Source organism: Equus quagga, chromosome 8 (genome assembly GCF_021613505.1).
Source record: "Equus quagga isolate Etosha38 chromosome 8, UCLA_HA_Equagga_1.0, whole genome shotgun sequence".
NCBI classification, from domain to species: domain Eukaryota; kingdom Metazoa; phylum Chordata; class Mammalia; order Perissodactyla; family Equidae; genus Equus; species Equus quagga.
Genome location: NC_060274.1, coordinates 33374785 through 33397727, shown reverse-complemented (window position 1 = coordinate 33397727; position 22943 = coordinate 33374785). Strand labels below are relative to the sequence as shown.

Here is a 22943-nt window from a genome sequence, read left to right as displayed (position 1 = left end):
TGTGACATTAAAAAACTATTGGTCAGTCATAGACAGTACATTTTTCTGAACTGAATTTTAAATTTAAGTTTTCTAGAGGCTAACATGATAACAAATTTATCATCTTGACACGGCGTATCACAATCTTCTTTGATAAAGTTCACAGGCCTTTCTTGTCTTTTCCTGAACGATCCTGTATGAAAAAAATATGACAGGTAGTTATAGCAAAGAGTGAGAAAGAGATTCATAGAGATGACAAGGAATTTTAAAAAACATTCTCCTTTCTATGTCTAGTTATTAATTCTGAGAATAATCAAATGTGAAAATATAGATTGAGAAAGCTTCAAATTTAAAAAACTACATAAAAACTTTGTGGGTTTTACTTGAAAAAAATGTCTAGAGGGGAAAAACAACACTCTTGATAAGCTCATTTTTTTCCTGCATTAATCTACTTTGCTTTTGTTTCACAAGTTATACTAGGAAAACAAAATTTCTAAAATTCCCCTCTTGCAAGCCCAATTAAGATTTCTGGCAAGGAAAGAATAAAGGGAACCAAACAACACAGATGGGTGGCTTTTTTTTGGTCCTTCAGATATTTGCCAATAGAACTGGCTCCTCAAATTATACTCTTTGCTGATCACAGTAAGATGATTATAATACATCATTTAAAACTGGAGGAAAATGGGATAGAAACTACCCTTAAGAGTTCATTTGAACTAAGAAAGCAAAAGTCTATACTGAGAAGAAAACTGTCCTCAAATGGAGCTGTGGGGTCATTGCTGGTACGTGGGAAGTTCATCGCGCTCTTGTTTGGGCTGAGCATTAATGCCTTCAGAGCAGCTTGAACAACATTAAGCAACCCAATCAGAAGACAGATTAGAGGAGGAAATTTGAATGCTAAGGTACCACTTTCACATGTTTACACATATCTTACCACTTTAGATAAAAATCAAAGCTTTAATGGAGCTATTCTTCTGGACAAGTCTCTTAAATGAAGAGTGATTTTCCAAAATGAAAGTTAAAAACTACAGGTGCTGACGAGTTTATGCTGCCAATAACCCCCGGTTAATTGTTTTTTCTTTTCTAGAAGGGAGCCAGACCAAACACGGAAAGGCAAAGACCACAGGGTTTGAAGAGACTGTTCTCTGATGTTTATTTAGTGCCCATACCAGAGAGGGGACCAGATGGGGAAACCCAAACGGATTTAAAAGATGCAAAGTGGGATCCGTTTACAGTAAAGAAACCAACTTTCCCCTCTTCCATCTTTGTTTCCTTAATATTTTAACAGCCCTTTATTTAATGATTATTTAAAGTAAGTCAACTATGTAAATGAGAAAGCTAAGTTTCTCAAAGAACCTTAGGATATAATTCAATTACTAAGGTTGGTTTGGCAATAGAAGTAACATTCACAAAGGACATCTGATACCGCTTTTTCCTGCAGACGGTCTACAGTAATCTTTCGCTTCTCAGGCAGAGTTCAGAAGGTGAATATCAAAGTGTGAGAGTCACTTTTAAGAAAATGGTTCTTATTTAACGACATCTAAATCTCAGAATTTTATACAGGGTCTCATACTGGACAACGGGGGCTGAGTAGGTGGATGGGAAAAAATGTGTCCAATCAAGAAATAACTAGTAGCATCTTATGGCTGTATAGAGTTTTATAGTTTAAAAATATTTCAAGTGCTTTCTTTTACAGGATCTGGTTTAATGCTCATTAGGTATTATAATCCTCATTTAAGTAATGACGAAGTCAAGATGCGTGATGTTTCAAATATTTCAAAAACCTGGATACAAGCAGTAATTAGATCAAGGTCTAAATGTGCTAGTGAACACGCCCCACTCTCAGCACGGCACTTGGCATATCTGGGATGGGGTCAGTTTTCAAAGAAACAGGTATAACAACTGCTTTCTTGTGAAGGAATTACTCATAAAAGCTTTTTACTTCCTTTGTCAAGAACGCGTAAGCTCCAAGCTGAAAGTAGCTTTATTTGGGGGAAAGGAAATGGGTTGAGGGACTCTAATCTCGTTGTCCCATACACTCTTCAGGGATTACGGAATCATTAGCTGTTACCACAATGAGGACATTCAGCAATGGCCAGAAGAAATTCAAGAAATATTCCTGCTTCTCCTTTCTCCATTCAGGGACCCAAACGTTTCTGACACCCTGGCAAAGGCCACTGTGTGGATCCTCATCCTTGTTGAGTACATCCTGGCACCACAAATGGGACGGAAAAAAGTTCCATTTCTAGGCAGGAGAGTTCTAAAGTGTTTCTTTACTTTCCATGGTGAATCTTGAAGGATGCCATGGAGTAATTCTCATCACGCATGGTGAAGTCAGCAATTTCAGGATCTCTCTTTTAGAGATGGGGAAAGTGTGGCTTACCGAAAATCGAACTACCTTTTCCAGACCACGTGAACTGAGGTCTTGGCGTCCTGGCATTGGAGGATACAGGGTACCTACCCCTCTCTGGGTTGCCCTGTCTTTTTCTTGCTATTGTCAAAGTACGTTAGTTAAATCAAACATGCAACTCAACTGGGAATTCCAGATTAAAAACATGCTTTGGATTCTTGAATGGCTCTAAATCAAGGCTAAGGTGGCTGGTTGGGAATAAGCCATTCTTTTGGTAAAACTTCTACAGAGGAATTAATACTGATGATGATGATAATTATCATAATAACTCTCATTTCTTGAGTGTTTACTGTCAGCCAGGAACAGTGCTCAGCACCCTACACATTCTATTTAATTCTCCCCACAACTCAGTGAGCCAGGTGTTACTGCTATTCCCATTTCACAGATGAAGAAAAGTGAGCTCCAGAGGGGTGACTCAACCTGTCTAGGATCACGAAGCTAGAATGAGAGTTCTAGTTACTCCAGGTCTGTCTGACTCCAGGGCCTAAGAGTCTAGTGCCTGGCTTGCCTCATGCCAGGCACAGTGCTAGACTCTGGAGATACAAAGACCATTAAGATGCAGGTAAATGAATCCTGCAATGGGGCTTCTAGAATAGTGAAATAATTACAGAGCCATAATTGCTAAAAAGTCCTGACTGAGAGCCACAAAGTCTGCCAAATTCTGAACACAAGCCCAATCTGAAAGCTGAAGAGCATAGGTCCCCCATCCTAGAGGAACTGGGAGGTCCCAGGCTGCCTCGGGAGTGTTCTCTTCCCCGAATTCTCCCCATCCATGGTCAGAGTGTGTCTGGGAAGTCAATTCAGGTTAGGAGCTGGCAGCCTAACAGGGAAGGGAAAGACAAGTCCCCCGTGGACAAAGGCTGGGACTCGACTCTTGCTGGACTGGAGGGGAAGAGGAAGAGAACCTGTGGCCCCTGACTTTGTGGCTTTGATAACAGAAAGGTTTTTTCCATTTCCATCTTTCACATCAACTTTGGAGGTAAGTCATGTATTTGAATGCCATAGGCTTTTTCCTAAGATGTTTAAAACAGTGGGATAAAAGGAATAGTGTGAGGTGGAACTTCAATTTTTGGCCTTATTTTGGCATGAAGATAGGAAATATTCCAAATGGCAAAACTAAATTTTTCCAGAACCAGTCTGTTTTTCAATGCTGTCATTTTTGTGGCTCAATTGTTTTCCTTAAAATTTCACCAAAACTAGAAGGCTATAAGTTAGCATGTCAGTAATTCTCAACATTATGATTATCTTTTATTTTCATGCAATGTTCTAATTTTCACCCTTTAGGTAAAAATCTAGCTTCCTTAATCATTTAACAAAGCTAGGATTAAGTACATCCTCTTGACCTAGGGAGGGCAAATAACCCAAATAGATGACTTAGGTAATCACTATTTCAAAAAATGTAGGCCCATAAAGTGGATGTCACCCACCTGAAGCTTTGAGTGTTCTTTCAGGAGTCGGACGTATTCTTTCGAAAGTCTCTCTGATTGCATCTTCAATGTCATCACGTCATTTTGTGCCTTAGAAAGGGCTAGAAAACATGGAATAGAATTTTTAAAATTTTTTTTTGAAGTAATTTCAAATTTACAGAAAAGCTGCAAGACTTCAGTAGAGAACTTCTACGTAGCTTTTACTCAAATTTACCAACTGTTAATGTTGTGGTACATTTGTTATTGCATTCTCTCTCTCTCCACACACACACAATTATTTTCTTGAACCTTTTGACAATAAGTTACAGATATCATGCCCCTTTACTCTTTAATATTTCATTGACTATTTCCTAAGAACAAAGGTATTCTCTAACATAACCATAGTATAGTTATCAAATATAGGAATTTGACATCAATACTTTTTATGTAATCTACCATCCATATTCCAATCTTGGCAATTGTTCCAATTATGTCCTTTTTATCATTTTATTCACTTCTAGTCCAAGATCCAGTTCCAGATCACATATTAGCATTTAGTCATCAAGTCTCTTTAGTTTCCTTTAATCTGGAATAGTTCCTTAAGCATTCCCCTTGTGCTCTTCTCCCCCAACTTTCATAACATTGACATTTTGTGTGCATGTGTGAGCAAGACTGGCCCTGAGCTAACATCTGTTGCCAATCTTCCTCTTTTTTCTTAAGGAAGTCTGTTGCTGAGCTAACATCTGTGCCAATCTTCTTTTATTTTGTGTTGAATGCCATCGCGTCCAGGATCTGAACTGGTGAACCTGGGGCCGCCGAAGGAAAGTGTGGAGACTTAACCACTATGCCACGGCGCCAGCCCCAACATAGACATTTTTAAGAATACAGGCCACTTTTTTTAATAGAATGTTTTTCATTTTGGTTTTGTTTGATGTTTCCTCATGATTAAATTCAGGTTATGCACCCTACTTAGACATAAGTACGACAAAAGTGATGAACGTCTCTCAAGCTATCACATCCAAAGGCCTGCCTGCCTTTCACTGGGATTTCCATTTTACAGTTATTTTCCTGCTTGTAACTAAGAAGCAATATGTGGGAAGACAAGTGAGACTATGAAAACATCCTGCTCCCTGTCAAAACTTCCCCCATATATTTAGTATCCACGGATAATTCTTGCCCAAACCAATCTTTATGACAACGATTGCGAAATGGTGATTTCCCAACTTCACCGTTCCACTCGCATTTATCAGTCAGCACTCCACTATGAAGAAGAGCCTTTCTTCCTCTCTACCCATCTAACTATCTGCCTATCTTCAGCTAATTCGTTCCTATTTTTTTGATGATTTATAATTCATTACTATACTTATTTTGATACTTGCATTTCCCCCAGATTTGGCCAGTGGGAACCCCTTCAGCCTGCTTGTCCTTTGACTCTGGCCTCATCATTTTTTTGAGTACTTTACTTTCTGACATAAGAAGTTCCAGGCTCATCCTAAACATTCGCTGGCTCAGCCTGGACGCAGGCATTATAGAACCAAATTTATCAGAAGGGTCTGCTTTCAAAAAAACTGAGGAAGGAAAACATATTTTATCATTCTTACTAAGGAACAGGTGAACATATTTCCTTAAGAACAAAGACAATCACTTTCTTACACAAAGTTGAAAAACATGGGGTGTATAAGTAGCACTTAAAAGCTTTACCTCAAAATCATAGACAAAAATAGCTATATATTAGCCTTTGTCCACCAAGGAGCCACAGTCTAAGTCAGCAGATTAGACAGAAGTCTAAAAATATTTACATATGATAAACACAAGTCAACACATTGTGGAGAAGCTAATGAGCAAATATGTAGAAGGGAAGAGCAGTGTGAGATGGATCGGAGAAATTCTGGGAATCCTGAACTAGCTGTACATACAATTCTGTACATGTAGTCTTTAGAAGTTCTGTATTTGTAAATCTTTTAAGGTTGGAGTTTTTGGAAAGAAAATGGGATTTATAAATTTAAAAGTCACTTTTTTGGCACAATGAAATGAAATTACAGGTTCTACTTAGAACAATCTGATTGTCTTTCCTCTTGAGAAGCCATCATACGGGCATTTTTATATATAAGTATGTAAGTCTATATCAACTACAGTGCTTTTTCTGTCAGTAGTTTCTAGACAATGCTGTCAAATTAAACTTTCTGCATTCTCGTATGTCTGTGTTGTCCAATATGACAGCCACTAGCTACATTTGGCTACTGAGCACTTCAAATGTGGCTAGCAGAAACTGAGGAACTGAATTTTAAATTTTATTTAATTAATTTAAATTTCAATTTAAATAGTAATATGCAGTTAGTGACTAGTCATATGGGAACAGCACAGCTCTATAATTTCCTCCATGGTACTTCTATAGATCCGTAATTCTAAATTAGGGATTCAAGACTGAACCTGGACAATTTAATGTGATGTCACTTAAAGGAACGCGTTAGGTATGGATGAGAGATTTCTGGTAGTCGTTAGAGTTCACTGGGACCACTGCCACAACATAAAGATTTATCTATTAGTTTTCAGTTTGGGTTCTACAGGCATTTCCTAAAGGCTACTTGAAAATATGAAACATGGTATTATCTTCAGGACCTTACTAAAAATGTTTAAGAGGCTGGATTTCTGGTACATAAAAAGCAAAGAGGATTCCACAACCTAATAACATCTGGCTGGACATTATATAATGTCTCACTACAATGGTGGTTTTAAGAATGTTGGTCAGGAGCTTGTATTGAATAGGAGTTGGTCTAATGTTAAAAATGATTTATACTTAAATTTCTGACATGCACAGATTACTTAGGAAATTCAATAAATCTTAGACATCAACTCATCAGTTCCTTATTAAAAGAGAGCATTTTTCTCATGAATTGTTAACGGCAAGAATGAGTCAGGTGGTCCTATGATTCTAACAAGAAGCTAGAGAACCACTTCTTCAGCCTAGCCAGAAGTTTCCTTTGATCACCACCGGTATGAAGATATAACAAAATCACTGCAGGCAAATCCTGTTTTTCTGGCACTTACCGAGCCAAGTGAACTGTGCTTCTAATTTTGTTTTGTATTTCAGTGGATATTAATAAACCTAATCATTACTGTCTTATTGAATTCACTCCAATTAGGAGAGACTGTTATTGTCTAAGAGGCTTTTGGACTGCTTCCCGGTCCTTCCTCTATCTCTTACTTTATAAAAATTACAATATTCTGTTTTGGATGCCTTCTAACCTCCTTCTGGAAGTGCCTTTGTGACTAAGGGATTATATAAACTTATCTGACATTTGAATATGCTTGCTTTCTTTTGAACCATATTATTTTGGAAACAGCCTCTACAGGGAAGACATTATTAGACAAGGGGGCTTGAGGTGATACATTGAAGTCACTATTTCAATTTTCTCATCTGCAAAAATGAGTTGCTATCACTTGCCAGTGGCTTTATGGAAATGGTGAGATATTTCATGAGAACACTGGCCAGATTCAGTGAGAAACTAGGTTACGTCCCAGTCACTGGGACTTTTTGCAGCACGTGCATCACTTACTAATACAGAGAATTAACCCCAATTAATGTTACAGTGACATGTAGTAAGCCAAAACGTTTCTGTAAAATGACATATAAGCAGGCCAAAAATATGTGTTGTTTTCCAGGTGCCAAACTTACATTTATGGAGGTATCTGCAAAGTAGGAGAGCTGGTGAGACTAAGGCACTGTGTAAATGTATTGTACCACTATGATTTCTCCCCAAGATAACAGACACTACCAGCTAAGCTCTGCCAGGAAATGGAAGAGAAAATTTTTAGAGGCATTGGCATGACAGCTAAAGTTGGCTGTTGAGCAATAGCTATAAGGATTGCACCAGAGGAAAACATTTTTAACCTGAAAAATTTCTGTACATGTAGTATTGGTTTCTTTCCGGTTTATTTAGTTCTATTTTTGAGAGCTCAAGAGCATGATATTTTGGCGCTATTCGGTATGCAATCCTCACATGGACTATTCCTTTACCAGTGATCACTTACTGGACCATTAATCTACAGTAATGCTTCCAAGATACTTCCGTTCAGTAAGGAACATAACTTGCGGTTTTAATTATATTATAGTTATTTTTGTACCTGCCTACATTGTCAGGTACATGTAGGGAAGTTCTGTTTTATTCTTCACTTTAATCGTCACCCACTCTCTGTTAAGCTCACGTCCATCTGCTGATAAGGGTTGTTGCTTCTACTTCCTTTATACATCACCAATCTATCCACTCCAGGCCCTCTCTGTCACCGCTGGCCTCATCTCTAGTTTAGAGTATTACTGAAATGGATTCCTCAGTCTCCTGGCTACTCTAATTCATTGTCCACAGTACTGTCGAAGTGATTGCTTCTCTGCCTAAAAGTCCTCCAACAGTGCCCCCAAAATGTTGATACATAAACATGGCATATGAGGCCCTTTGTGATGGATCCTAGGCCTATTGCTCAAGGCTCATCACTACCTCCATCTCATTTTATGCTCCAGTCACACTGAGCTCCTTACAGGACTTCAAAAGTGTCATGCTCCTTCAGTTACATGCCTCTCAGTTTGTTAAAACATTCTTGCCCATCTCCCTTAGCCTCTCTGCCTCATTCATTCTCCCCCATTTCATCTGGCTCATTAATACTCATCCTTCAAAATGTCAATGAATTGTCCTTGATTCCTTTTTTGGCTTCTACTTCATCTCGAGCTTACCTGTATGATAGCACGTATCTTGCTGAAGTGTAACTATGTCCCCACTAGACTGTGGATGGCTCAAGAAACAAAGCTATGTCTTGTCTCTCTGTTCTGAGCACCCAGCACTGTGTCTAGCACATGGCTGGTGCTTAAAACATGTTCCCTGAAGGAAGGACAGAACAGATAAATGAAAAGTCTAAGTTTTAAGCATCTGAAAAATTCACTTGTGAGGAACAAGTTCATTTCCTGAAAATATGATAAATGTCAGGCAAACAGTGAGGTGTCACTTTTAGTCACCTGATGGGAATCTTGGTTGCAACAAAAACCAATAATATCTTTAATCAAAAGGCAAAATATTCAGGAGACCTGGAGAGTCACTAAGCAAACAGACCATTCTTGACATATTTTGATAAAAATATAATCATGTTACAAATATCTCATGCTAACTCAGAATTAAAAACAAAAAACAAACAATAAGTATCACAGAATCCACTTCAGTTAAAAAAAAAGTAAAACACTGATTCTAGGAATGGGGCAGGACACATGCAAGATAAGACTGGAGCACTGTGTAGTATCAGAAAATAAAGTACTCAAAAAAGAAGATAAAAGAAAAAGAATCCACAATGATGGGGATAGGTCAAAGGAACACAGGAGCCAACTGAAAGAGCTCCCGATGGCCAAAGCTGGGACAACTTAAAAATCAGGATGTACATTTTAGGCCTATTGCCGGTTCGATCCTGGGTGCAGACCTATGCACCACTTGTCAAGCCATGCTGTGGCAGGAGTCCTGCATATAAAGTAGAGGAAGATGCGCACAGATGCTAGCTCAGGGCCAGTCTTCCTCAGCAAAAAGAGGAGGATTGGCAGCAGATGTTAGCTCAGGGCTAATCTTCCTCAAAAAAACCCACAAAAACTATTTCTGTAAATGGCCAAATAGTAAATATTTTTAGCCTTCTGTGCCATGCAGACTCTGTCCAGTCTACTTAACTCTGTAGCCATAGGAAATATGTGAAAGAATAAGGGCGGCTTTGTTCCAACAAAATTTAACTTCTACAAGCAAGGCAGCAGGCTGGATTTGGCCCATGGGACACAGTTTGCTGATCTCTGTCCTAAAACAACCCTTGTAAGTTTTATCAGTTTCTCTTAGATTACAAAGTTATTCAAAAGAATTATAAAATAAAGTGTAAGAACACGAGAGGAGGATCCAAATTACACTGGAAACTTTAAGAAACCTCCTAAAAAGTTTCCCATTTTATCTCTATCAATTTCCCTCACAGAAAGAACAAAGGCTATATAGATAGAGGATGTTGTGATGAGATTTAGTTTTAGGAAGAAAAGGTTTTTTCATCCTTTAACTCTCCAGCTCACTTTCCCAGCTGACTGCTCTCCATCCATTTCAAAAGTGACTGTGTCAGGAATCGAGAGTGGACAGTTTGGACGAGAACTGATACGTTCAATACTGGATAAGCTAATTTGAGACTCCAGTTGCATTTTAGCATGGAAACGTCTCCAACAGGCAACCTCTAAAGTAAAAACTCAGCTTCTAAAGCAAAAACTAAGTCATCTCATTGGTGTCTATTACTTTTAAACACTGGGCAATTAAAATACCCTGGGCCTAATCAATACATTTCCAAAACACCCACAGAAAAGAACAGTGCTATTATTATACTTTGGTTTTATAAACAACCCCAGATTTAATTAGCAAATGAACAACTCAAACATGTAACGCTGTATGTTTTACCATAGCTCAGGCTTTGAGAGGTTTTTTATTTTATCTTTTTCAATTTAGAAGCTTGTAAAAGATTTTACTTAAAACTTTTTTCTTTTTTGAGGAAGATTAGCCCTGAGTCAACACCTGCTGTCAATCCTCCTCTTCTTGCTGAGGAAGACTGGCCCTGAGCTAACATGCATGCCCATCTTCCTCTACTTTATATGTGGGACACCCGTCACAGCATGGCTTGACAAGCGGTGCGTTGGTCCACATCCGGATCCAAACCAGTGAACCCTGGGCTGCTGAAGCGGAACATGTGAACTTAACTGCTGCGCCATTGGGCTGGCCCCAGATTTTACTTTAAATTTGGCTACCTTTTTATTATAATATATAAAAAAGGCATTTTTTTTTTTAAAGGTTGGCACCTGAGCTAACAACTGTTGCCAATCTTTTTTTGTTTTTTCTCCTTTATCTCCCCAAATCCCCCCCAGTACAGAGTTGTATATGTTAGTTGCAGGTCCTTCTAGTTGTGACATGTGGGACACCACCTTAACGTGGCCTGAGGAACGGTGCCATGTCCGAGCCCAGGATCCGAACCGTCGAAACCCTGGGCCGCTGCAGCGGAGGGCGCAAACTTAACCACTCAGCCATGGGGCCAGCCCCCAAAAAGGCAATATTATATGAATTTGGAAAGTAAGATATAGTGGTCCCCCCTTATCCGAGGGGGATATGTTTTAAGACCCCCAGTGGATACCTGAAACTGCAGATAGTACTGAACCCTCTATATACTATATTTTTTTCTGTACCTTCATACCTATGATAAAGTTTAATTTATAGATTAGGCACAGTAAGAGATTAACAATAACTAATAATAAGATAGAACAATTAGGGGCTGGCCCTGTGGCCGACTGGTTAAGTTCGCACGTTCTGCTGCAGGCGGCCCAGTGTTTTGTTGGTCCCAACCCTGGGCGCGGACATGGCACTGCTCATCAAGCCACGCTGAGGCAGCGTCCCACATGCCACAACTAGAAGGACCCACAACAAAGAATATACAACTATGTACTGGGGGGCTTTGGGGAGAAAAAGGAAAAAAATAAAATCTTAAAAAAAAAAGATAGAACAATTATAACAATATACTGTAATAAAAGCTGGCATAGATCTGAGCAACTTCAGCGTATGATTTTTTTTCTTTCCTTACTAAGTCTAGGACTTTCACCTTTTCACTTAAAGGAAGCACTTTACAGCTTCTCTTTGGCATGTCCGAATCGCCAGCATCACTACTCTTGTGCTCTGGGGCCATTATTACGTAAAATAAGGGTTACATGAACACAAACACTGTGATACCACGACAGTGATCTGATAACCAGGAAGGCTATTAAGTGACTAATAGGGTGGGGGTCGGACAAAGGAATGACTCAACTCCTGGGTGAGATGCAGCGGGATCGAACGAGCCTTCATCACACTACACAGAATGGTCTGTAATTTAAAATGTATGAATTGCTTATTTCTGGAATTCTCCGTTTAATATTTTCAGACTGTGGCTGACTGCGGGCTAACTGAACTGTGAAAAGTGAAACTGAGGATGAGGGGTACTACTGTAGTGTTAGAAAAATTATCCCTACATTTAAGGAAAATGTTTTAAATTAGTTTTGACTTTTTTTAGGTTGAAAGTTAAAGTTCCAACTTTTCTTTTTTGCTTTAGTCATTTCCTAGTTAACTTACAAAGTTTTCTGATAGAAATCATCATCATCATAATAATGCCTAGCAATTTATGAAGGTTTTTTTTTGTGTGTATGTGAGTATTGGCCCTGAGCTAACATCTGTTGCCAATCCTCCTCTTTTTACTTGAGGAAAACTGTTGCTGAGTTAAGATGCATGCCAATCTTCCTTTATTTTAAATGTGGGATGCTGCCACAGCATGGCTTGGTGAGTGATGTGTAGGTCCGTGCCTGGGATCTGAAGCTGTGAACCCCAGGCCACTGAGGCAGAGCCCACGAACTTAACCACTACACCACATGGCCACGCCCTTATTAAGTTTTCACATAGACCAAGCACTGGGCCATGTGCTTTATGCAGGCAACAACTCCATGAAGAACCACAGCTTAGTGTAAGTAACTTCCCCAAGGTCACACAGAGGCTAATAAGTAAAAGCCAGTCTCAAACCAAATCTGAGTAACTTTACACTCCATATTCCCAAAGACCAGTTAGATGCTTTCAGCATCCTGAAACAAACTGTGCAAGAAAATTCTTAAAAAAAGAGATTTAAACATTTGAGAGTTATTTTATGGTCTCTTTCTAATCTAATCTCGGTCCACAAACTATTTGGCAAAAGACTCTTTCCGGCTCTACATTTTCTTGCTAAAAATCTGCTGCTGCCTTTGTACTTACTTTAGAATGAATTTTGGACTTCCAAGCACGGGACTCACAGCCCCCAGTCCCGTCTCAGCTTTCTTGCTGGCCTCGTCACTCCCACTCTACCCCGCCCTGTATCATAAGCTTAGGCACAATGGCCTTCCATCCTCGGTTTCTGTGCGTTCCTGAAGCTGAAGGAAGACACTTACTGCCCATTTCCGCTTCTGAAATTCCTCTCATCCCCGAGACTCAGCTCAAATGATAGCTCCTCTATGAATTTTTCCCCAACTCTGCCACTAAGAATCAATCACTCTCCTTGTGCTACCATAACCCTTCGTATTATACCTTTATTTTGGCTTTTATCAACTCTCGCCTTACCTTTTGGCTTTCAGTGAATTTGTCTACCTTTCTCACCAGACATCCTTGAAGACTGGTATGACAATGTATTCGTCTTGGTATCCCTCACAGCATGCAGCACAATACTTTGTATACGGCAGGCACAACTAAAAGTTCCTAAATGGAACTGAGCAAAGACTACAGGTTGCTAAGATCCCTTTAAGATGCAACCCTACAGGAACATGCGGCCATCTGCAGGATCCAAAATCCCAGGAACTGATCCCATAAAAACTGCTGAGGAGTACTTGGTTTCTGAAAGCTGTAGGGACATTCTACGAAGCAGAAAAATACGCTACTGATCCAGCGTAGAGGTGAAAGGGGTGAACGTTTTCCAGAAAAGTGACGTTGTATGAAGACATACTGAAATGAAATACAAACTTTCAGAAGTGTTGAGTAAATAAAGTTTACCTCTGACAGTAACCTCTTGCCAACAATTAAGAAGGTGAAATAAGATGGGGAGGGAGGAAGTGAAAGAATATACTGCCAGGTTTCTTCCGGAGAAGAGATCAAGTTGTGGAAATCAGTGAGGTCGTCCAGAGAGAGAGGTGGGGGCACGCTGGGCAAGAGCATTTGCTTCCCAAGTTTCAGTCTCCTCCTAAATCCTAACTTCCTCCAACTCACATTAGCCATGTACTCTCATACACTCTGTTCCCTTTTGCAATTTTGAAACATCTTTCAAAGAGTAAAATTTTAGAACAAAATTTTATAATTACACATAGCATTTTGTACTATAAATACTTTCTAGATCATCAGTAGGTTCAACATTATTAATACACATTGAAAAGTAGATGTATCATCTGGAATCCAAGGAATCTTTACTAATTAAATGACTGAGAATTAAAGGACCAGAGACGAACAGTTACCACGTAAAACCTCTGATGATTGCTCTCAGCCTAATTCTCAAATGTTGGTATGTGCCAGAGCTCTACGTCCAGGCTTCTTCCGTCTTACCCAATACACTCTTCCTTGACATTTCCGTCAGCTCCTTGATTTAACTATCAGATCCATACCTATGATGGTTTAGACTGTCTTGAGACTAACTTTCTTCCAAGCTTCAAACTCGTATTTCCAACTATTCTTTGGGCATTTTCACTAGGATATCTTGATGCCCCTCAAACTCAGCATATTTATAACAAAATTTATTATTTCTGCTTCCTCTTTCCCTAAATTAAAGAAAGCACCCGACTCCTCCTTTGGTCCCAATCTTAGTAAAAAGTGCTACCTACCTAGTCAACCAAATTAGAAACCTGGAGTCACCTTAAACATCTACTCTCCCTCATTCCCCCAATCTTACTGATTCTGCCTGCCTCCTAAAATCTCTCTCAAGATGAAATTTCATAACCCTGGGGACAGACAGAATATTCCACAAGTTTTCAGAAGGCAAAACAAAACAGGGTCACATACAAAAAGGATCTGGGACTGGAATGACTCTGGCCAGGTCAAAAGAAACAAGAGAAGCCAGAAGATAATGGAATATTGCATTCAAATTTCTGAGGTTAAACATTTTTCAACCAATGGTGAGGCTAAAATTATGATAATGATTTTCAGAAATAATCATTTTCAGAAAATAATGATTTTCAGAAATTCATGGCTTCAAATTATTTACTTTTCATGTACTCTTTCTCAAGAAGCTGTTGGATGATATGCTCCATCAAAAGGAGAGAGTAAGCAAAAAGTGGAAAACATGGAATCCAGGAAAGAGGGTATCAACACAGGAAAGAGGCAAATGCGTCCCCATAATGATGATGAATAAAGACATATAGTCACAATAATGTGATATAATAAATATTATGATATACTTATATTGGAAGGATGGGGTGTGGGAAGTGTGTATGAAGAGTTGGGTGAGATACATGCACAGCTGCCAGTCCTAAGTCCTTCTCTTCCATATGAGAAAGTCAAAGATAATATCCCACAAACTGAAAGATCAAGAAATAGCTATCTAAACATTGTATTTACAAACTGGAGGGGAATATCAGAAGACATAGCTAAATTAGTTGAATGTAGCTGCTTCTGAGAATAGGCCTCAGGGCACTGCTGTTTTTCATTACAAGCCTTGTAGTACTATTTGACTTTTAAAATCACGCATATTTAAAACTTTGACCAAAATAAAAAAGAAACAAAAAATTCGGTACTCTTTAAGCATTATAGTGACTTCCTTGTGTTAAAATCCCATAAGCAAATGCTCTCAGAGCTGGAAAGAGCTCTAGAGATCTAGTCTCATTTTTTATTTTCCTGATATAATATTTACAACGAAAAGAACATGCTGATTTCCCTCCCCAAATCATTTCTCCTCCCCTGCAAAGTTTTAGAGTTTTAGAGTTGTTCAGCTTAGCTCCTGTACCTGACTTGGCAGTAAACACAAACCTGACACAAGCTGAAAAACTCGCTATAAAAGTACTTACTAGGAAGGCCTTTGGTGATCACTGTATCTAGGTAGGAAATAAGACAGCAGTGAAGAACACCAAAGCATCTAATTAATCATCCCCTTAATCACTTAAGAGCTCCATCAACTGACCTCTCAACTTTACAGCATTATCTCTGATTGCACCCTAGGGTGTCACATCCTCATCAACTTCTGATAGAGCAGTCTGCTATATGCCTTGCTCTTCCCACACCAGTAAAGTCATTTCACTCATTTTCTGCCACTCTGTATGTCCATCACCATATTTAGAGAACTGTGCTTGATTACATGTTTATCATCTGGTGTATTCCTTTATTCAGTATCCATTTTGCACCCTGCACTCCCTGTTTGTTGGTAGACTAACTCAGGTCTCAGAAGAGGAGGAAATGAATTGCAGTCACTCTACACATATATGTTGGATTCACCCATCTGGACTAGAAGCTCTTCGGGAAAGAGGCTGTTTTCTCTTGCTTTAATGCCCCTCTGTAGAGATTATAAAAGCTTTCCTCAGGGTGGCATCAGTCATGCTTGCTGGTATTGTCAATGATATTATAAGGTGTTCCTGAATTTCTGTCTTAAGTTACTATCTTCCCTATAGCTATTCCTCGTGGTCACTGGATGACACAGTTTATTTTACACATACAGGTCATGGGAAGAGATAAGAAGCTCACAGGAAAGGAAACATCACAACTAACTGGGAACAAAAGAGGGAACCAAACAGGATAAAACACCACCATTACAGATTAGGACCAGGAAAGCAGCCCCACAGCAAGGAAGCCCCTTTTTCTGGTTTGACAATAACAATCAACAATAGCCTGTGAAGATTACATAAACTAATAAATGGTAATACATTCTTTATTTAGAAAAAAGACCTAAGAGCTAAAACCTTACTAAAAGGATGGGTCACATATTTTATTTGCTTTAAATAATTAAAATACTATTAATTACATAAAGTCTATTGCCACATCCATCAAATAAACTATACTATTCTTTTTTAATATGGACTTTCCTTCAGTTAAGGAAAGAAGAGAAGGAGCTGTCAAAGAAGTGAAAACTTCCAGATATGTAAACAGAGGAGGGAAAAACATGTTTTTTCTTTTTCAAATCATAAAAACTCACTAAGAAGAAATAAAGCAAAAAATACAATATGACCAGAACTACTAAATTTTTAAAAGCATTAACAATTTTAAAATAAGATGTTGGCTTTGCTATAACTGCAAGTTAAAGATAGTTGAGTTCATGCCCACAAGAACTTACAGCTGTAAAACATGCTTAGGTTGGACTTTGAGAACTGATTTTTAGACAGGGAGATGGCTCAAATAGTTCCTCTGTAAAGAACTGGAAACCCCACGGTTTTAAATTTGTACAAAAAGTGTATATTTTATTCTTATTTAAAACTCAAGAGGCAGGAGTTTAGGGTTACTGGTATATAAAATAGTAATTCCCATGTTATTTTTTCTCCTGTTTTGACCTTCAATTTCTCTTGAAAAGCACTTCAAACATTTTCACTCCCTGGTCCCTATGTTAGTTGACTTGCTTATTACTGGCATCAGAGGATGATGACATTTTTTTTTACTCTAACATCTTCAAGGGCAGTGAAGATGGTCTGTAAAAGGAAATGTTAGTTCTTTTCAAGGTAAGTCACAGTGATACGGCAGCATTTACCCAAGAAGAGAGTTGAATTATCAACTAGAAGGTTAAATAGTACTAGAAAGTTCTATTTCCAGGTCCAAATCTACGGTCTCTGTTATATGGAGCCCATAACAGAGGCCCACAGAATGGGTCTTTACACTCAGTTTCTGTTATGTATGTACACACTTTGTTTAGGTAACATGTAAAATTTGCTTTATCCTTGATAGGTATGCTTGTTAAGGACAGTTTTAATTATGCTCCATGTTAAATGATCTGGCAATGAATAAATTATTTGAAAAGTTCTTTAAAAAACTGTTGATGAAAGAGAGAAAAAGGAAGGAAGGAAGAAAGAATAAAGGGAGGGTCAAGGAATTTGCCTCAATCACTTTCTTGTCCTTTCTTCTTTTTCCTTTCCCTTTATGCAAGAGAAATATACTACTACTCAACCTTTACTACAAGATTGGGAGCCCTGAAAACTCTTTTAATGTGGCATGTTACGGAATATCCCTGCTCCTACATGAATGAAGAGGAGACATTTCTACATGCAACTCAATCACTTTTAAAATCATATCTACTTTTACCACTGTCTGGATGCATGCAATGACTGAATGGTACATACTTCTTCTTGCTATAAGAATAAACATTGAGAAGGTATTTATTTCTAAGAATAAATACAAGTAGCTATCCTGGAAGAGTCCTTGGAAGCCAATCTCCTTGGACATCAGAAGGTTTTCTACTACATACAAGGTCTATTTTTATTATGAGAGCTTGTGAGCTTTGTAAATTCTTCAGAGCTTAAGTTCTCATTTTTCACGGCAGGGCCCTTTCCCAATTATTCCACACACTGGGATATCAGAGTTAGTATTGTTAAACAGGTCATTCAAATGACAGATCAGGTCCTCACACCTGACTAAGCTAGTGCTGGGCGTACATTAGGTGCTCTGGGACATGCACAATCCTTTGGATCACCAGGGTCACCTTACTGCACTGAAGCACAGGAAATTTACTAACTCTGGTAAAATCCAAGCTGGTAGTTAAAAATGGATGGAGAGCCTGGCACTCCGGATAGAATGTTCTTAAAACCTGCCTTCAGAATGTCACTTTTCCAATTTGGGGCTAACTAGCTTAAATAAACATTTGTATTTATGCTCTATTTCCACTAATATACTTTGGAGAAAATGTTTCAGTTAGATTAAAGAAACACCCAGGGTAAGATAATTCACATGGAAAAGACTCTATTTCACCTCTATTAAAAAATAAACCACATTGTTTTTCTACTCAATTTTCAAATATAAAAGAACTTTCTGAAACAATTATTAAGCACTGTCAGCCTTAACACTGTCCATTTTTAGAAATCAGTGGATATTTTTGAATGGTACTATGTACAAAGGATTGTCCTGCTGAATTCATCCAAATCTTGTACTATTAACTTACAGAATTTCTTAGTTCTTGCCTTAATGAATTTGACTGAGATAGGGCAAGAGAAATAGCCAAGGATATATCTCCTTTAGAAATGGAATGTCAATCTTCTCAAGGTCATTGATAATGTTATCTAAAACAGTAACTTTGGGTAAATAAAATGTGTTCATAAAATACTACACGCCTTGCAGGAACCAAACAGAACCAACTCAAACAGGTAAAATCTGCTTTTAGGGCAACACCGATTCACTTTGAAAGCAGCTCTGCAGTCTACACTTCAAACACAGAAGCTAGCATCTCTTGTTATCAGATTATAAACACAATGCCCATATTATCAGAGTTCATGTTCTCCAAATATCTGAATTGTCTGTTGAAGAAAGATTGTTTCTTTATTATTACTCTAAAATAATATTGAGTTAGAGTTACATTTCAGATGTTTCTGAAGTTAAAGCTCAAAACATCGTTGAGTTGGAATTTTTGAAAGGCAAACAAAGAAGAAACTAAGCCGCTCAGGGCAAAGAGAGATGGGGCGTACCATACAACCTATTCTTGTTTTTCTGTTATTTTTGTACCACCCTGCTTTCAAGATAAGAAAACGGATCCTTGGCAGATAGGAAAAAACAAAACAAGATTTTCAAACAACTTTTTTTTGCTAATTAAAGATATTTTGAAAATAGTCCCTTGCATTCTTCAGAAGGATTAGCAGCAATATTTTGTTTTGGGTAAAAAAAGAACAGTTTCTCTCCTAAAATGTCTAATGTAGAGGGTAGGTGGTTACTAAATTTATTTTCATACAAATGTTATAACTTGATCACGTTCCAAGTCTTCTGGAATTGCTGAAGAGCCAACAGGACCAACTATGACAAGATTTTGAATTTTGGGCTATATGATACCAACCACATAAAATACCATCTTATCTACAGCAGTAACATGCTTTAACTTACTGCCTCTAGATGATTTTCTTTTTTTCACTTTAAATAAGAAGCAGGAAAGTGACTAAAAAACTTTGTATCACATGAAATATCCTATGGATTTTTGCCTTTTTACTTTTACAGAATTAGCTTTCATCTTCAGGCTTTCCATCTCAAATTCAAATACGTCTTGATGAAGTAAACTCTATCCAAACAATGTAAATAGATAATCAATACTAGCAAATTACAGCACAGAGAACTTCAGTATACCAAGGTCTATTTAAAAAAACCTAAACTTACAAATGGCATAGTAGGTCCTTGATTCAGTTATGGAACATTCTCCTATTTACCTCTAACATAGAGTAGTGGAAGAGATTTGAAACTGGAGTTGTAAGCACTGCTCATTTTCTTAAGTCTGACTGGCTGAGAGGTTCTCCAGGGCTGGACAACATCAATGAGTATCTGACTTGGACTCAGTTTCCTGGGATGACACTGGACTTGGAGTATCTACTCTTCTGTGCTACGTGGCTACAGGCAATAATAATTTGTTCTTTGCTTAAGAAGAAAATACTATCAGAACTATTTTTCAAAAAACAAAAAATGTAGAAGAAATAGCTGCCTTCAGGGAAACAGAGTTAGGATGCCCTACCACAGTCCTCATTACAGTGTGTTTTGGAGTGAGCCATTTACACTCTCAGCTGACATCCCGGATTGCCGCTTACTGCATTCCCAGCCATCTCTTTCAAGGAACAAAGGTTTCCTTATATCTGACAAGTGGGAAATATTAGGGCTTGACATATGCAACATATTTGCTTGTAACCAAAACTGTCCTCCTGCGATTACTTCTTTCAAAAAAGCAATGTACTATGATGGAAAAATATGATTCATTTTCCAAAAACATGTTTACCAGCAACTTTTCAGGAACACAGCTCTTTTGCTAAGGCAGGAACATCTGTATTTACAACACAGATCTGAAACACCTACATGTTTTTCTGTATAACAGAGCATGTTTCCTTTTGCTGAAACAATGTTGTATCTTCATATTTGAGCAGGAATTTATAAATAGGTCACTCTTGGTATTTTAGCCACAAGCACATTCAGCCATTAGCTTTGTTTTAGGAACACCAGTGAAGCGTCATGGCATAAACTATCACGCTCTTTCTCTTCTGCACGCGCACACAGTTACCATCTGAAGTCTTCTTCAGTTCAGTTTTCAGTTTTTCCTGGTCTTCTAGTAGTTTTTTATTTTCTGCTTCCAAAATGTGTTCCTCTTCCTTGCCATACCTTTTCAAGACCTATCGGAAAAGAGAGTTACAGAAAGAAGCAAGCTTAGATTGCATTAGCCAGACATTCTTCGGAAATGGGCTGGATAATATACTTAAAATTATTCATCTTTATTTTATTCTTTGCCTTTTTCAGTATTTTATAATTTTCTACAATGTACTTTTGCTAACAAAAACTTGATAATTGGCAAACCACACAACAAAGATTTTTTATTTTACGGTTGAAATCTCTGAAATGAAAATAAGAGTTTCTGCTACTATGATTAACATTATATTTTCAAAAGTATTTAGGTAAATAAGCGAATGTCTTTTCCTTGATTAAGTGTGTGATATAAACCTAAGGAAAGAAACAGTTCTAAGGATGGTATCAACTGAAAACCATTATGTTCCAGTTGCAGAGCTGTGTACTTAGACTCTTTTTATACAGATGAATTTGTAAGAGAAGATAACACTGTCAGGGTGAAGACGGGGAAGGGAAAACGACAGGGTCATCTCTATGCTTGCAAAATTCTACCTAATTTTCATTGAATAGTCTCCAAATTACTTTTATTCAGTTAATCTTTTACAGTGCTCTTCATATTTTAAAATCTATTCCGGATTTTAAAATGTTTATGTTTGTAGCTTGTCTTTTCTAGGCAAGAAAAATTAAAACCTGAATAGTAAAATACTTGACTAAAGTGAAAATAGCATAGAGTAAAAATTTCACAATCTGTATGTCTGGATAGAAACTATCACTGTTCATAGAATTAAGAAGCTAACTTTTCTTGAAGAAATTTTAAGGAATTTAAGTTACCAAGAAAAGCAAGTTGGATTAATGTTTGAAAAATAAAATATGTACACACTGGTATTTGACTAAGTCAAGTAGAAGCAAGTTGATAATGACAGCTTCCAAAGTCAGGTAAAAAGGGAACTCAGGACAATTTGAAACAGACTGACATAGAAATGAATTTCTACTGCAGGGTGACTCCTTTTCTAATGTAATTTGGTATATTCAACAAACAAAAGTCAGAGTTTTACTGAGCATTGACTACATGCAAATATTTTATAATGCTGGGTGCTAAAGGGGGTAAAAATGCAAGAGAAACATGGTCTCTGCTCTTAGGTAACTTCGATCTAGTGGAAAGCATGAGACAGGAGCATAAAAACCGTAGCACAAAATCAAATACAGTACCATTGTGTTACAACAGAGCTTAGGCAGCTCAGGAGGAGGAATTAAAGTACTAATGAATATATTATATAATCCTAAGAAATTGTTTTAGGAGATAGAGGACTGAAGTACATACTAAAACTAAAGGAGTCTCAGAGCTTCAAAATTAAAAAACAAAGTTTTTTAAAGAGCAGAAACAAGAAAACAATTTCTTCGAATCTCTATCAATTTGTTGTCCACTCCAAGTTCAAAACAACCCCAGCTGTTACTTCACTGAATTCACAGTTTCCAGTGATTACCCAAATCGGAAGAGAACCACTGAGTTGCAGGAATGTTTACACTGACTGCTTGAATTATGATGCCATTGACTTGGAAAAGGTGGATTTGCGTCGGTCTTGTAAATAAGCTTTCATCACTGCACCTGTAAACTCGTCCAAACTTACTGTATGTAACTTGCCGCTGGAGAAAACCAAGAGCCCTGGAATCTGAAGTTCAACAGCCCCTGTGACAATGATGCACATGTTCACTGTCCCACCCACCTTACTCCACCCGGGGAAGTGACTGAAAAAAACTAGTCAGAAGTAAAGCTCCACCACTGTTGTTATTTTAAAGTAGTCAAATTAAAAGTTAATTGGTCTGTCATAATTATTTCGTTTCATTAACTGAATATCAGAACAGAAAGGGGGCTTAGGTACCACCTGCAAGCCATTTTACAGACTAGCTTAGGAGCGAAGGGCACAAAACAACGTGGTTAAGAGTGGATTCTAGAGTCAGACTGCTTGAATTCCAATCTTAGTGCTGTCACTTATTAGCTTAATAATTTTGTACAAGTCGCTTAACATTTCTGTGCTTCCATTTCCTCATCCATAAAACGCAGATAATAACAGTACCAACCTCATGGGTTTATTGTGAGAATTAAGAGTTAATACTTTACTGTGAAGCGTATGCAGCAACACCTGGCACAGGGTTAGCTATTATTTATAACCTTGAGGCTCAGAGCATAGGAGGTGACTTGCCCCAGGTCACAGTGCTAACTATTGGCAGAGCTGGGACTAGCACCCAAGTCTCTCAGATCTCAGGGTAATGCACTTTCCATTAAATAATGTGTCTCTGATAGAGAATGAAGAGGCATTTTAGCAGTTTTATTCTTCCTTAGCTAGTACTTCAAAACCTACCTGAAGTATC

General features: G+C 38.0%; 1 protein-coding gene and 1 non-coding gene across 2 annotated transcripts in view; both read right to left on the bottom strand.

Annotated features, from left to right (window-relative positions):
- The window catches only part of LOC124243915 (uncharacterized), a 56643-nt gene that overhangs the window by 1955 nt on the left and 31745 nt on the right, over positions 1-22943 (bottom strand). Inside the window, 5 exon segments of the mRNA XM_046670012.1 lie at positions 2-174; positions 3513-3559; positions 3561-3593; positions 3817-3917; positions 20515-20623. Of these exon segments, the coding sequence (XP_046525968.1) occupies positions 2-174; positions 3513-3559; positions 3561-3593; positions 3817-3917; positions 20515-20623 (463 nt within the window).
- LOC124244325 (small nucleolar RNA U109) lies at positions 17416-17546 on the bottom strand. The gene has a single exon (XR_006889968.1). It is a non-coding gene; the product is annotated as a small nucleolar RNA U109 (small nucleolar RNA).